Raw genomic sequence first — 17,254 nt, 5'->3', positions numbered from 1 at the left:
GAGCTAAATTTCCCACCAGAACCATATGTCTGCAAAGCGGACCTTCTCTCTCCCTCAGTGGATCCCAAGGGAAATGAGCAAGAAATGTGGCAACTGCCTTCTTTCAGCTACAGGCAAGTATAGCAGGACATTTTTGTGACAACTACAGCACTAAAGACTGCACTTAACTTCCCGTCCCACAAGCCAAAGCTGCCAGGAGGCTTTCAGCTGAGACATGCATACACAGTGTTGCTTCCTTCCTCACCAGTAGCACCCCCCAGGCGAATACATCAACCTCCAGGCAGCTGCAGAAATGCTGCAATTCACTGTTTTCTTGGGAAGGTGTTTTTGAATGTTACAAAAAAATAGAACCAAGTGGAAATGCCAGAGGTGTTTACTTGAAGGATAACAGGTTTTCTCTGCTGATCAAATGCTGTTTTCTGTGTGGCTTATCAGCCAGTGCTAACCATCCTTTACCTTAGATAACCCTTTAGTTGAAGAGTTGCAAGCACCTCTCTTTGGTTATCACAACAACTGGGCCTTTACCAGAATATTATATGTAAGTGCAAGACTTTATTAAAGCCTGACCCCTGTAGTTTTGCAATCACTGTGTATTGCACCATTGTGAACCCTCAGCACCTCTGAGTGGTAGAAAAGGCATGGTCTTGTTCCAAACTTCATAGCCTTACCCCCATCGGATACTTTAGGCAACACCAGCTTTTTCCCTTTAGGTGCTGTGGCTATGTCTGCTGTGTTTTACCATAATGTAAAATTCTCTGTGGTAACTTTAAGTCAGCTTTGGTCTAGTGCTTTTGGTGATAACAGCAGAAAGCTCAGAGTGGGCTGCATCAGTGAAGAGAAGGACAGAGGTCTGTGGCTGGACTGCTAAAGGCATCTCATCTGGTGTAGTATATAATAAGTATATTGATACATCATCTTGGTAAACCACAGCAGGATATGAAGGAGAAAAAAGACAAACTCATGTCTAGTATTATGATGTGTACAGTATATTTGGTTAGTACAGACCTGCCATCTCTATTTATTATTATTTATATTTCTGTAGCACTTCAGGACTAACGCCTGATCCTGGTGATACCAGTGCTGTATAAAGACAGTAGAAATACATAGTCCAAATTCCTGAACAGTTTAACATCTCCATATAGCAAAGAGAGTGAGCAACAAGGAGGCATTATGTGGGATCAAAACCACTGATCTTGGCACAGCAGAATCTTAAGTACCTTCACTGTTTTGCTAGACTTTGTAGTAAGTAATATCCTAAACAGGAAGGGGATGAATTTGGAAGAAAACTGTATGTTAGATTTGCATGTGTTTCCAAGGAGCTTTTCCTAAGTCAAGAGACGATGCAAAAGATTTTGTCTGAAAGGGTTTATTGGAGCTCAAATCCATGAGATGGAAGAGTCTGGAGTCATAAAATATTGCAACTTAGGGCAAATGTTCTATATGTGGTGCCATAGAGAAGAGAATAAATGAACACTGAGCAGAGTAACATAGTAAAAATGGCAGGAAAAGAAAATAACCATAGCAGCAATCTCTGATATGGCTAAGAAAATCTGCTTTGTTAAAGCAGGTTAAAGGAAGATTGCAATAATTCAGAACTTAGTGCCAAGAAGAGAGACTGTGTAGGCAGAAAAGTTGAAGTTTATGATGTCTAAGTGTAAAGTTAAAGACAACAGCAAGTAATAGTTTTTTGTTTTGTTTTTTCTGAAGGATGTGTTTAAGCATTTTGTTCAGTTCCTAAATTTAAAGTATAATATAACTTAAAATTCAATTAATTTCACCTTTCTTCTCTTAATGTTTTCAAATAGTATGGGCTTGATATCAAAAAGCCAATGCCTGTTGACACTTTATCTTTTTCCCCTCAACTTAGTCTGTTCCTCCATTTGCATTTCTAAGGAAAATCAGTTATAATTTAGGCTTCTATAACTGAGAAAATAATTAGCCTACTAGTGTTTAACAAGAATCTACATATATATGTGGGTCAAATACCCACATACACGTTTTTCTATCAGGGCAACACACTTTGGATTCTAGGCATCAGAGAGCGTACTGAAGGAGAGTTTTCATGGAGTATTCCTTACCTGCATGAGCATTTGAATTTGAGACATTGTTCTTTATCCTGAATAGGAGCAGCATGTTTAGAATTAAAGATATTAGGAATGTCCTAAAGTTGTTTGCAGATACATCACAATGTTTTCATACAGGACAGCGGCTAAACAGATCGGCAGTCAAGGCGAATTCTGTCCAGTGTACATGTCTGTAAACCTTATGCTTCAAGATTCTACTGCTCACAAATGCAGGTTTTACATCACCATCAAAGATCTGATGCCATTGTGCAGTCCAGTGTTTGTTGCTTTGCCCAGTGGAAAGACCAAGAATGTGTAATATATGCTTGTTTTCAGATTTCTTGCTTTTACTGAAGACTAAAATGCGCAATTTCATATCAAGCAAGAAAGACTCTGCATGCAGATCCTTGCAAACAGAAAACAGGCATTGCTCAGCTCATCATCAGAATCCTGGTCTGGCCATTTTAGAGAAGCCCATTTTTAAATCTATGATCTTTAATCGCTTCTCCTGGTTTAGTAGATAAGTTTGTTCAGTTTGTACATGCTTTCTGGAAAACAGAAAAATTCAGGTAGATCAGCTTTTAAAACTGGTGGTTGCTGGCCAACCCTTGATCACAGAGTACTTGAAAGAAATCAAATTAATGGATGATTAATTCTGTTATTACCTGTTTCCATTAAGTGGAAAGAAGAAAAACTGTCTTTCACAGTAATAAAATGGCATATTTTTGCAAGTCAGATAAACTTTCCCACTGAATAGTCAGCATGAACTAAATTGAACTAATTTTTTTGGTCATCTTTTCCCTTTCTTGTGAAATAGTCTTAAGTCAGACCTTTCAGTTCTGATGTACCTAGATATGAACATCTACTAACTAGTACAAACCGATGATTTTTAATTCTTTGAAATCTGAGACTTGCTTTTTCATCTTTTACTTCAGGCACACCTGAAAAGGACTGCTCAATAAGGTAGAAGCTGATGGCTTTCAGTTATATGTATCTCTAGCTAAAGGTGCAGTGGAGTGATGAGGGAACATTACAAATATGCGTTCTTTTTTCCTCAAATTTTGGCATACTGTGCCCTTAAAATCGTGTTGCTTACCAAGCCAAAAGACACTACAGTAACTGTATTTCAAGAGGCAGACAGGGGGCTGACTGAGGAGTGCAAATTCCGAATATATTTAATTACTCTGTTGATACTTGAAAATATATATATTCCTGCCTTTTAAATTTCCTATGTATGATACATAGTTCCCCTGAAAGTTAAGCAAGAGCTTGAAACAGTAATGTAGTTTATTATTTACTTCAAAACACTATGAAAATAATGATATTGGAGATTATAAAATGCAGTAAACAAATATAAGACTTTTTAGAATTTTATTCTCAAAAAAGCCCTTCTCGCATTTGAAATATTATTGTGGTACTTTTACTTAGCCTAAGTAATGTTAATAAAAAAGTAGTTATAGAATTCATGTTACTGATTTTCATGTGGATGAGGATATTCAAAAACGTGGCAAGTATGATTCTAACGATGCTACCACTTTAAAGTAACTGTATTGCCTCTATTTCATTTCTGCAATATGGAATAATTCTCACTTTACTAATATTTTAAAGGATACTGATTCTTTAAGGGAGCTATATAATAGTGCATAGCACAGTAACATAAAATATTAATTAGCGTCATGTACTTGAAGTGGAATTTCAGTCTTATTTCTGTAAGCTGTTAGTCGTTAAAAGAATGAGTGTCATTCATTTTCCTTCAAGGTACCACGAAATGTAAACATGCAGACAATGTAATATTTCCTTATGTTGTAGAAATGCTGAAAGAGCTCATTTTGATATCCTGAGATCCCTTCATATCCCACAAAGCCAAGAAGGGTAACCAGAACCTAGAATACCTTGCTGTTGCCGTAAGCTGTTCTGGAGATAAGGAAGATAGCAGTGCATGGAGGTGGTGGTCACAGCCTGCCAGTGACAATATTCTGCTGTGGGCAGTGTCTTTCATGTGAGATACAAAGCTCCTGTTTTTAACAGTGTTTGGCCCCTGTAACTGCTGTGCCACTCTGAAGAAGCATGGGAGTTAAACCAGAAAGGCTGGAATTATTTCAACTCAAACCAAGTTCCTTTTGTCCACCTTTTTGGGGGGAGGTGGGGCGGCACTGGGCAGGGGTATCTAATATTTCTCTGCCGTGATAACTTGGCAGAAATGGCTGTTCTGTGCTGCGGTGATGTCTGTATTAACGATCTTGTTCCGTTTTAGCATCCTTGCTGTGAGCAGGCAGAACTCAAGTTACGTCATTAAATCAATGTCTGGCCTCGGTTGTCCTGACATGCCGGGCCAAAAGATGTCTGCCTTTCTCTTCGTGTTCTTGCTATTGTATAGGGTAATTTATTTATGTACTTACTTACTTATTTATTTATTTGCCTACAGAGAAGTCTTCTGCATATTTGCACTTCCTTCCTCCGCAGGAGGGAGACCAAAGGAGAGCTGTCTGTTTTCTGGGGAGGTGTGGCACGTGGTAGGTCATCTCCTGCCTAGTCCTCTTTTCAGAAGCCTCGATGTATTTCTGAAGTGCTCAGCCATAGGCCGTGTTGGCTGTCTTCTTCTGTCTTACCTCTTAGTGGGATCTGGAGAAGCAAAGGAACTTGCATCCCCATTTTAACTCATCTCACGGAGAGAGCAGGACTTGAAGTAAATTTCTACAAACTTCCACCAACACAGAGTTGGGGAACAGAGGGAGAGGGAACAGCAAAGCCAGAAAGCTTAGTATTGAGAACAGAAGAGTAACAGGAAATGCAGCAAAATTGGAAGGGACTCATTCAAGGGAATATTGAGAGCTGTTGGGGATAGAAGCTTTGATAGGTGAGAACTAATTGCAGAGAATCACGTGTTTGTGAGGGAGCAGGTAGATTTCTTGCAACAATCTATCAGGGAAATGGAGGATTAATTAGTTGGAAACTCTCACAAAATTGATTTGGTGCCTCAGTAAGTAAGCAGAGACAGCAGATTCATTTTTTGAGGATGCCATGTGAATAAGGGTTTCAAATCAGTTAATTTATTTTGCAGTTATTATATGTGTATTAATGGAACTTGTATTTTGGAAGCTAGATTCAGTGATTTCTTCCAGATTTTCTGGAGAGAGGCAGTTATAGAGGTGAGGAATGGAGAGAAAGTGAATTAATGGGAGAAATCTAGAAAGAGTAGAAGAAAGCTCTGCATATGAAAATGTGGTAAGCTTCAATATGCAACAAGAAATTGCTTTATTCTGGAGAGTAACTGACACAGGTGCAATAAGAACTGGATTGGGGTGGATCTGCAAATTAAAAACAGCCTTATATATTTAATGTGATTTTTGTACTTTTTTCAAAAGACCCTGCAAAGGGTTTGGGGGAAAAAAAAAAGCCTAAGGCAGCAGAATTTATTGATAGTGTAAAGTAAATGATACCTCTAGATGTGTGTAATAGATGCTACTTCTCATTATCTGGCTCGTTTTAGCCTCTTTTCCTTTCCTGCTCCCCCCAAAGGCATTAAAATTTATGATGCTGGTAAAGGCATTGTCATTTCAAAGGGACATACACCTACTGGCTTGACTTGTGAACATACGTGTCCATGTATATACATGCATATGCATACATATATACAGCACAAGTTAGAAAACCGGTATCTTCTCTGTCCAAGTTTTGAATAAATGGTCTTGCGTATGTGCTATTTCAAATGGTTGTAAGATAAGCATAAATAGTATAGGAATAGATCATTGGAAGACTGAGAGAACAACAGGGAAGTATACTGAGGTGATTAAATACTAAATTTATTATCATTTTTAGGCCCTACAGAAGCTTTTTTGTGTGTGTTAAATAATAATCTAATCTTATTTCCTCTTTAGCAGTTGCTGAAATCTTGACACCATTGTTAAGAACAGGGTATTCTGTATTTATTTAGTAATATTTTGGGTTTTAAAAGTTGTTTTGATCAACCCCTTTGTTTATGCACTAGAAATGGGATGTGTTCAAATTTTCAAGCCTTGAAGGAAAGAAAACAGAACTTTTAAATGATGCTGCTCACTAATTATTTTGATGCCTTGACAGTTTACCAGCCTGTAATTACTGACTTTTCCTATTACTCTGAACCGAAATAGCGGTAGCGTGTTCACTATATTTACCAAGGATGAATCACCTGATGCCTGCTATACTTCAACACCAAAGGAGGAACTTCCACTAAAAGCTCTGCAAAATGGAGTAGTAACATCTTGGGGGTTTGTTTTATTGTTTTCAGGGTGCTGGGTGCACTGCCCTGGTGGTAGCTGTGGTGGCAAGGAAGTTAGAACTTACCAAAGCTGAAAAACATGTGCATAATTTCATGATGGACACCCAGCTAACTAAAAGAGTAAGTCACCCTTTATATTCACAACTGAGAAGGAAATGTGTGTTAATTTATTTCTGCATTTGTTTTAAATAGTCTCCTGCTCCATTCTGCTACTGATCTTTTTCATGGATGTAATTTTGCAAGGAGGAGGAATCAAATGCCTTGAGCTTTTCTCTGAATTGAGGGCAACTGTGAGTTCTCAGCAGATTTCAAGGTTTGAAATATTCTTCTATAGAGAGTCCTTGCAGCTGGAAGATAATTGGTATAACCAACAGTTAAATGCTGTGAAACGAAAGACTATTGTACTAAATTAAAAAACTTTCAGGCAGCATATGAGAAGAATATATAAAACTTTTGCAGCTAAAATAGGTGAAAAGACTGATACAAGAATTTCAAGCCATGAAGGGTGTTCTTAAGAAAAAGACCTTCATAGTTTGTGCAACAGCCTTTGCAATTGCTTTGTGTACTCAACACAGGGTTCACTTAGCAGCATACTGCACTGAAATGCCTTGAAAGATGTTTGCAGATAGTAATATTTTCAGAAGTGATTATTTTTAAAAACCCTCTAGAAACCATTAGAATTTGTAAAAAAATTTTAAAATTTTCCTTACTAAATATAATAATGTAATAATATAATGAAAGAACGTTGCAAGCAAGGCAAAATATATCCTTTATTGAAATAAAATAGATCAGTGTTGAGAGAGCAAGAAAATGAGAAGGAGCTACGCAGTCCTCTCAGTGTGTTTAACCTTCGTTGTTGCGAAGAGTCGGTATGCAGAGGAAGGTCCTCACACTCGCAGCCGGAGCTCAGCAGAGCTTGTGCTTACTGGTGGGCGGAGAGGAGGATGATGATGCTTGCACTGGAGGCCAGGGCTCTGCTCCAGGTGGGATGGAGCTTGGCTGCCCCGGCACGGCTCCACGCAGTGGTCCAGCCCCACGCTGGCACGGGTCCTGGGCTGTGGAGAGCCCTTTCACGTGTCCGCATTTCGTGCTTCCAGGAGACGTCAGCACACCGCTCTGGTTCTCCTGGCTCCCTCCCTTCTGTGCTGGCCACTGCTGGCAGGCCGCGTCTCCCTCTACGCAGTCACGGTGGGGAACGATTAAGGATGAGTGGAAAGGCAGTTCTTAGGTATAAAGGGTGCCTGACTCGAAGTGTCTGTCTGAGATCATTGTTTTACACTCCTATTATAGTCAGTTAAGGTCTTGTTGACACTAGACCACAGACAACAATTCGTCCCTTCCTAACTCAGGCACTTTTCTAGTGTAGTATGACAGCGGAGCTCCAAATGTCTTTCAGGAGAGAAAAAAGCTTTGTAAAGATTGGTCAGATTTTGAGTCTGGTGTTCATTCGTGCCTTTCAAAGTTCATTTTATTCAGTTATTCCTTCATATAAATCGAAGTTTCAGTCTAATAGTGTATCCAAGTGGTGCTTTGGTAGCTTCAAACTTATGAAACTCAGAGCGCATTAAAAGCAAACTAAGTAAATGAATCTGAGATGCACATCAAATCACAAATTGGTTATACAGATACTAGAGGAGTTTTCTCACAACCTGGAGATAGCCATACCTTGTGGAAATGCAAGGACTAGGTAAAGATTGTGAAGAGGTCTCTAAACTGTGATTGTGCTTCCACTGAAGTCAAGACCAAAGTTCTCCGACACTTCTACAGCTACAAGGTGGGGACCTTTTGCTGGGAAGAGCTACTCATGGCATCCCTGCACTGCCTTTCCCTTGACATTGGCTCAGTTCTGACACTGCAGTGACTGGCGTAATATAAAGTTGGAGGGAAACAAAATAAAGAGGAATAATAAGGACAGTTTTCCTTTGCAAGTAACCTAGTCATTCTGTCATTAATCAACATTGCATTGAAATTCTTTGTCTGTTGTTTTCAAGTGTTCTGGAAAATTTTGTAGGGCCTAAGAAGGAACTGTAGGTACTCTTACCTTACATTTTATGGAAAGCCTCATTTTAAAATATTGAAACCACATATGAGGTAGAACACTGCCCACATTAACAGGTGGGATATTTTTTAATCTCCTTGGAGAATGATAAAAAGAGAAAAAAGAATGAAAATGTAAACAAAACCAGTATGGTCAAACAGCTCTGTAAAATTAAAAGACTGTTTAATTGCCAAGAGAAATAAGAGATACTAACCTTAGAACAAGACAGATAAATTTTATGATCTTAATAAATACATTCAGTTAATTACCACACAGATAACGCATTAGTATTTCCTCACTGTAAGTTATATTGCCATAAACAGTAGGCAGTGCTAACTCTTTAAAAAAGGACAAATTATTCCCTGATGCAAAAGACAGCTGGTTCCAATACCACATTTCTAAGTAACACAGAAATCGCTCAGCAATCCCCTTGGTCCAATTATTACTTTCTGCCTCAGTGCTGCAGCTTCTTGATGCACCCACTTCCCATAGTTAGGCAGCGTCTTAAGTGCTTTAGAAAGAGATTTTACCAGAAAAGAGAAAACATAACATAATGCTACTTTTGTCAGCCTGGTATTTTTGTTTTATTAAACAGGTGAAAAATGCAGCAGCCAATGTACTCAGGGAAACATGGTTAATTTATAAAAACACGAAGCTGGTTAAAAAGATAGACCATGCGAAAGTAAGGAAGCATCAACGCAAATTCTTGCAAGCTATTCATCAGTAAGTACTATTTTGCTTTGATTTTCCTCTCCGAAGTCTTTTCTCTCTTAGTTTCCCTCTCCCTCACAGTCACTCCTGGTCCCTATCTCCTGTCCTGCCCCCTCTCTTCTCTCCCTCTTCCCACTCTCTCTCCTCCTTCACAGAACATCACACTTGAGGTTGATTTTTCTCTAAGAGTAACACAAAGATAAGGCTTTTCTGTATTACCTGTTTACAAAAAAGTAAAAAAGTACATGGGCCGTGTGTGTCCAATATGGTGTAAATCAAACTTGTTTATATTTTTTTAGAAGTTTCCCATGCTTCTTGAATTATCTAAGATTTTTTGTCTTTTGCCACTGAGACTATCCTTTATTGTCACATGTTGGTTTACAGGTAGTAAGATACAAGCAACAATAGACAGAAGAAAATGAAAAAAGTTTTATTTGTAGTAGACATTAATAACATAAAGTCAGAATGATGTGACAGAAGAGAGTCTATGAGTCTGTATGTGGTGGTTAATGAAAAGTATATGCATCAAGCATCACTGTACAGTTCAACAGCAATTAGTTGCCTTTTTCCACCACATATTCTGAGTGCATAAAATCAAATGTTGGTATGTCAGCCATGACCTCTGACATCTGTTCTAGAAAACAGGAGTATATGCCAACAGTCATGTGACCTTTGAGCACCTCTGGCATGATTCAGATGAGTTCTTCCCCGCTGCTGAAATCTTAAGGGGTTGAAAACAAGCCTGAGAACTGGAACCAGCAGTAGGATTAATCTGAATTATGGTATTGCCAGACTATAAATATTTATCTAAAACTCATAATACAAATTTGTGAGAAAGCACATCAAAACCAGCAGAATTGCACAATGATTTGATTACTCTTCCGTGGGCTATGTGGGAGGAAAAAACCAGACTTTTGTCACCAGGAACCACAGGTTCTTCTTGAGGAATGGTCAGGACCCATGCCACTACTTGTCTGCTCTGTTTGATGTCCCCATCCAGCCTGAGGCAGCCATTTGTACAGCCTATGAAATTAGTTTCCTTGAGATACTGGGGACATGCAGATAAACTAAATAAGTTTAATTTTGAACTGATGTTTTCATAACTTTTTAGTGTGGGTCTGTGTCTAAGCTGAGATGTGAGGGAAGCATCCATCATGAAAAAAACACATATGTGTCATCTTGCAGGAAAGACAGGAAGGAAAAGCCAGGTTATCATATTTCCAATTAGTAAATTTAGGCTAGCAGTCATTGTTTCTCTCTTTCATAGGCATGAAGTGTTCTATAAACCTTGATTACTTATTATTAACCTTATTACGTATTATTTAGCAGACTTGCAGGATGATATATTACAGTGCTATTGCAGAAATACTTGAAGGAATAAAGAGACAATAAAAGTTGAAGCCTTTTTATGTGCATATAAAAAGTTTATTTTCCCAGTTTGGTCGTCATGCTTAGTTTCAAGGTCTGGGAGGTAGAGAGCAGTGGCAGTTCTAGAACAGAGGATGGCAAGTCTTGTGCATCCTTTGCTAGACTTGAATCCTTGATTGCAAAGGGTATTCTTTAACATTTTAACTTTGCTATTTATTTTGTGTGTTTGTGTGTGTGTCTGTGCGTATGCACACACATGTTCAGCGAAGAACCTAAAAAGCACAGCGGGCTTGATCTGCAGCTTTATATATCATTTAAGCCTAGAAGAGCTTCACAAGATGTAAAGTATTGTTCTGCACCTGCCTTAAAAATCCATTAATTGGATGGGGTGAAGAAGGTGGCAGCAGTAATTTTTTCCTGTCTGTGCCAGCAGACTTTGAACAGCTGTGTTAATGATGCATTTCCCTCAGTCTTTTAGCACTTTGCATCATATTCCCGAAACTTTTGTATTTAAGCAAAAAAAAAAAAAAAAAAATTCTCAACATACTGAACAATGTGCCATGGATTAAAACATTGCTCTAGCAGTTTGCTTTCTTCCAGCTGTAGCAGAGTAGATGGGTGCAAATTACTTTTTCTCTCTTTGCATGTTTGAGCTTTTCTCAAGGGACTCATGGCTCTTTTCCATCTTTCTGGATTTTTTTTGATCCCCTTCCTTCACCTTTCCAACCATTTCACTGGAGACAGAAATAACAGGAGTGAAGGTTCAGGGCCATTTTTGTCCAAGAAACCCAAGGAGATCATGATAACAGTCTCAAACTCACAGTCACGGCTCTAAAATTGCCTTTAGCTGGTCTGGGTTGTTTTCACTTCTCAAGCACGCTAAATAAGATGAAGGTGAAATAATCACTCTAACTTATACTATTAAAAGGCATTTTATGTATTGTACATATAAAAAAATCTACAGATGATAGTAAATGGGAAGGTTTGAAGCTACTGTGGCTGCAAGTGAGTTAAACTCCACCTCAGGCAGTTACTGGTTGAAAGAAGTAGCAGCTCCCTAGGACTTTCCACATGCTGAATCGAGCCCACTGTGCTCATTTTGTTGTTTTAGTATATTTTACAGTTTGTTTTCTTTTGTTTTGTCTTTTTATTTCAACAAAATGAAAATAGAGCTCGGAAGTAAGTTGTATAAGCTGTTCCTTTCTAAATTTGCAGAATTTACCACTGTCTGCATGCAAAAAATAGAGTCTTTATTTGTGAACTTCGGTGGTCTGATTGCTGCCATGGAAACACGGTCCAGAATCATGATCTTTTCCTGTGATAAGTGAAGTTCATAAAATCAAGATATTTCATATTTTCTCTTAATGAATTTAGGAACGAAAGTCTGACAGTTTTCTTTAAATCTGGCTGCTGCAGCTAAAGACTTGCCATTACCTAGAGATATGTTTTTACAGTCTGTGATAGGTATTGGGTTAGTTACCACGAGGAATTATCGTGTTGGTGTCAGCTGGTACTTGTATTGCTATAATAACAATGGATTTCTTGGAATTTTAAAATACTAACTGGGAAACAGATGAGCCAATGAATCTTAAGAAAAGCAGAAAACACATGGTCTGCAAAATATTTGAGAGGCACTCACCAAAACGCTGGGGTTATCATTCTCTGGTTAAATCATTACATGCTTACCTTTGAGTAATTATTCTGTTCTGAGACTGTAATTATATAACTCCATACCTTGTAGACTCCTCCATGTTTTTTACTTTAGAAAAGCTCCAGGACATAGCCTCTGAAAGCACCATTCCTACGGTCTGCATTTATGTCATGCCCTGAAGGAAGCTTCCAGAGGAAAGAAGAGCCTGTGACATTCCAGTGACCACCCACTGGAATGTCAGTTTTATGTGAACAATTGGCTTGTACCTTAACAGAGTTATTTCCACGTGTTTTAAAAGATATTTCACTCTTTACAACTTATTTTCTCATGACAGTTAGCCTAGATGTGAAAGGAAGTGCTCAGTAACTACAGATACGAGGAGAAAATTCCTGATTTTGGAATATTTCCAAGAAGGCTTTCTTTAAACTAGCTTTCTAAGTAGCACCATCACAAAGAAAAAGGCAGAGTATGCATTAGCAACCCACCTGCCAGAGAATGCTGCCGAACGTATTTTTGTTTGACAGTTAACAAAATGGTTAGTTTGGTTGGCCCTTTATATACTAGTAGACTGCATGGTATCTTATCACACATTGTTTATAAATTGATATGTGGTTTTTGAAAAATGCTATTTCCTGCTTAGAACAGCCACCAGCAAAGTTGTTCAAAGTCTAAGTATTTCTCTGTTGGGAATTGATGAACGAATTACTCACACTTAAGGGAGAAATTGCTTATTTGTGAAAATCATATCTAAAAACCACTCTTCTAGTAGTTAGTCTGAAAAACATGGACTTTGTTTCAGGGAACACAAAAGAAAGGTCATCTATGTGTCTTTCAAAGAAAGTGCATAACTAATAATAGAGCAGATAGGTAGGCATCAAAGAGAAAAACATACTCTTGCTGCTTCTTCCATGGTTTTTCAATGCTGTGGTTTAAATAGCGCATTGAAAAGGAATGTCTAATGTAAGTTTAAAATGTAATCATATTTAGATTCACAAATTATGTAAGAAAATCAAACGTACTGGCAAGTAAGTTGGTTATTTAGCTGCTGGTCAGATGGAAGTTCTGTTTAAAGTAATGCAAAACTCACTTATCACTGTATTTCCATCAGGTTCAAACACCTGCTAACCCAATCCATTTCCGACAGAACAGGGCTAATACCTGTATCTAGTCATGTAGGCATGGGAAGATTCTTCATTGCTACGACATTAATGACAAAAAACAGTAGTTCTATGTTTCTTCCTATATCTACTTGTCACGATACTGAGGCTTTGAGGAATGTTTTGGCTTTCTTTCATACAGTCTGGATAAATTGTTATCTCCCTTCTTGAATTCAACTTTGGCCATGGCAAATGGTATTCTCAAAGACATCACATCTCCTTGCTCTTTCCTTTTTTGCGGTGTTAAAGAAGCATGCTTCTCATTGTAGCAGACACATGACCAGTTCTGACTTTACAAAAAGTACTCAAGGCATTGTCCATGCAGTTATTTGCTCTTGTAAGTTTTTTGCATGCTTTAGAAATCAAACATGACCACACGCACACAAAAAAATCTGACTTAAAATTCCACTTTTTAGATTAAGAAGCGTAAAAATGGAACAAAGGAAACTGAACGATCAAGCCAACACTTTAGTGGACCTGGCAAAGGTTAGTAGGCAATTACTGTTGTTTTAATATTCTTCCTCTCAAAATGAAAACTTTGTAAGTGAAAATACATGCAAATATTGTTAACAAGTTTGTTATTTGTAGAAAATGAAAATATGTGTGTGTTTTGTGGTAACACCTACTGAATGAAAGCTCTGACCAAAGCTTGAGTGCACCATATTGTTTTTGGTACATTTGAAAAATATTTCACAATTGAGAAGCTGATCCTGAGAGCTCCTGAAGTGACTGCAGTGGTCACGGTAAATGCTGTACTGTGAGTGGGTCATAGTAGTGTAGTGCTGAATAGTAAAGATATTTCCCATCCAGTGATATTGACTGTGCCATGAGGAACCATAGTACACAGGCTGTCATGCAGACTGGAATCACAAGTTATGGTTTTCTTTTCCTGTTGTCTTATGCAGCATTGACTGTCGACAAGTGAATTTAGGTCTGCATTTGCTTAAGTCTTTATAATAAATAATAGCTGCCTCTTTGACGATATATCATAAGGCTTTATTAATCTTCTTAATGATGAGGTAAAAGAGGCTACTCAGTTGCAAACTGCTTGTCTCTTGTTGCTGGGATTTCTCATTAGTATAAAATAATACCTAGAGAGTTAGAGGGCTGAGCTGATAGCATTCTAGGTTTCATCTTAGACCTCGGTATTCAACAATTACTTTAATCTTAACTTGAGGCTACATTAGAGGCATTAATGGGCTTTTCCTGAGGGTTTCTTGTACATCTCTTTATGTACCTCAAAACCCTCCTCAATTTGAAGTGTTTCAAAGCAAAGATTAAACTCTTCATTGTTCATTCCCCTTTTGCTTTAGAGAAGCACTTGACAACTGAAGTTGCTGAAAATACATTTCAATCTAATGTTCCTAGCAACTGATAAGGAGTTTTCAGATACTATGTAATGTAGATTACTTTGCTTTCAAGGATTGTGCTAGCATCTTGAAAAGGGGGGCGAAGAAATGGGTTATGGACACTCATCTGATACCGAAGTGCTTCACACTTCAGGCAGTCAGTCATTCAATTAATTTTAATTTTATTTGGATGGTTTATAAATTTCGATCAGTTTGTGTACTGAATTATATCCACTTTTGACTATCGTTTTCTAATCTGAAGTCTCAGCCTATCAGAGGGAGAAATTCAGTCATTATTTTAACCAGTTCCAAGCCTGTATAAAATGAAACATTTCAGGTTACATTTTTATTGACCGCTGTGGCATTTTAATGTACACCCTATATACTTGCTGTAACTGCATGCTGTTTTGTAGAGGGCAGAAGGAGAGAAGCACCCAATTGAATTTTTACTCCTTGCACTACATTTCAAAAACAGTCCACCTGACAATTCTTACTACAGCCAGTTCAAGAAAACCTGGTCAGTTTAAGGAGAAAGCAAACGATCAACATTTGTGTTCTCCTTAGAAGAATGAGGATGTTTAAAATGAGAGGAAATACAGAAGAGTCAAGGATAGATCATGGCTTTAGAGCCTTCAGTCTCCTGGTTGCTAAAACAGCTGACTATTTACAAAGCTTAGCATGGTGCACTTCTAAGCACCTGAACTTCCATAAAAGGTCTTGTCTTCTGTTTAATTCATTTAGACCTTGACATCTGAAGTGCTGCTCAAAATACATTACATTTCTGCTCAAAAGAAAATTGATAGAAAGTTTATTCTGGATCTACAAGGAAAATTATTTCACACGACTAAGTTTTGTTATAATATTCATATCTTTTGTGAAGTGCGAAAGTGTTTAGAAACCTTTGTAGAGTTGTGCTTCTTGTTACAATGTTTGTAAGGTCTCTCTAAAACTTTGTTTACATCCTTCTATTTTCAGACTCAAAACATCATGTATGACATGATTTCTGACTTAAATGAAAGAAGTGAAGATTTTGAGAAGAGAATTGTTACTCTAGAAACTAAACTGGAAACTTTAATTGGTAGCATTCAAGCTCTCCCTGGACTGATTAGCCAGACGATCAGCCAGCAACAGAGGGATTTCCTTGAGGCTCAGATACAAAATTATGATAAGCATGTTGCCTACAGTGCTGAACGATCACGGTCTTTGTCGAGAAGAAGGAGATCATCCTCCACAGCACCACCAACTTCATCAGAGAGTAGCTAGAAGAGAATAAGTTACCCACAAAATAAAGACTTTTTGCCATCATATGGTCAATATTTTAGCTTTTATTGTAAAGCCCTATGGTTCTAACCAGTGTTATCTGGGTTCTGATGTCAGAATGCTGGAAACCTGAAAATATTTTAGGCCAAAATGAGTAAAAACTCTTCTTTTTTCCCCCTTCCTCCTCTCAGATGCACAGTGAATGCACCTGTTATTGCTATATTAGATTATTCCTCCTGTAATGTCACTAACTTTTTATTCATGCACTTCAAACAAACTTTACTACTACAGTATATTATATAATATAATAAAAAGGTTAATTTCTGCACATAGTTGCTTGGTTACTTGGACTTAACTAAAAAATGCTCACAATCAAAAGGCCTAATTATAAAATTTTAAGAAACAAAATTGAAGCTTGATAATTATCTCTCAGTATGAAAACTAATTCTCTAAACATTGCTTGCAGTGGAGGGGGAAAAAAACCAATATTCATCTAACAGTGTGCTGTATATGTATAGTCATTTTAAAAGGTCACTGACAGCTTCGATTTCTGAAGTGATTAATTAAAAATATAGTTTATCCTAGCAAATAGTATGAAGTATGCTATGGGTTTTTTAAATCTTCTTAGGGCTTTTGTTTATCATGCGTTTATACACACACATAGATAATATATATACATATATACTTATGTATATAAAATTATTTATGCAATACCCATGGCAAAGATCTTTTAAACTGACTATTTGTAAAGCTACTGGCATGCAAAAGCACAGGTAAGGTCCCATTCATTTATTCAGAGTCTCATAACTGTGCCAGGTAAGTATGTCCAGACAGAAGCATCACTTTCAAGCTGGAATCCTCCCACTATTTGGGTTTGGAAGTGTTTAGGTTGCTACTTTCTCCACTCCCCTTTTTGTGTTTAATGTTTCTGGAGTGAATGACTAACACACAGAGTTATAGTATTCACAGTTGCGGGATGGCAGAACCGTGTTCTGTATATATTACGTTTGGGTAATCCCCATGGGTTTCTGCTATGCAGTCAAGCTTAGCAAGACACTTTTAGCAATATTTCCAAAAACTGTTGTAAAAACCTCTGCTGTAGATTGGTGTTACGGCAGTAGAGTATCTGCAGTACTTTACTTTCATGGACAAATAATAAGGTCTTCTGCATTCTTAAAAAAACCCCACAAAGCATTTGGTACACATTTGTGAAGAAGTTCTGCCTTTTCTCCTGATTTATATTCCAGAGTAGCAAAACTAGGTAAGTTTAAATGCTCAGCACATGCAACTTGCATTTGCAGTTCCTAATTATAAACAGGAAATTATTTGCCTTTATGAAATATTTTTTAGTACTTGCTATTTATGAAATATACTAGTCCCATTCCCCCCAGTTTACAGG

The 17,254-nt window shown here is 37.7% G+C and overlaps 1 protein-coding gene across 2 annotated transcripts in view; it reads left to right on the top strand.

Annotated features, from left to right (window-relative positions):
- KCNN2 (potassium calcium-activated channel subfamily N member 2) overlaps positions 1 to 16,123 on the top strand; it is a 69,142-nt gene extending 53,019 nt beyond the window's left edge. For both annotated transcript variants that reach the window (XM_065657635.1, XM_065657636.1), the window contains 4 exons: positions 6,331 to 6,441; positions 8,955 to 9,082; positions 13,663 to 13,732; positions 15,571 to 16,123. In XM_065657635.1, the coding sequence (XP_065513707.1) occupies positions 6,331 to 6,441; positions 8,955 to 9,082; positions 13,663 to 13,732; positions 15,571 to 15,858 (597 nt within the window). In that variant the 3' untranslated portion in view covers positions 15,859 to 16,123. The remainder of the gene's footprint in view (positions 1 to 6,330; positions 6,442 to 8,954; positions 9,083 to 13,662; positions 13,733 to 15,570) is intronic.
- Positions 16,124 to 17,254: the final 1,131 nt, after the last annotated feature.

The sequence above is a fragment of the Caloenas nicobarica genome, chromosome Z, assembly GCF_036013445.1.
Source record: "Caloenas nicobarica isolate bCalNic1 chromosome Z, bCalNic1.hap1, whole genome shotgun sequence".
Classification (NCBI taxonomy): Eukaryota; Metazoa; Chordata; class Aves; order Columbiformes; family Columbidae; genus Caloenas; species Caloenas nicobarica.
The sequence above is the reverse complement of the archived record's forward strand: the minus strand, read 5'-3'. Positions and strand labels throughout refer to the sequence as shown.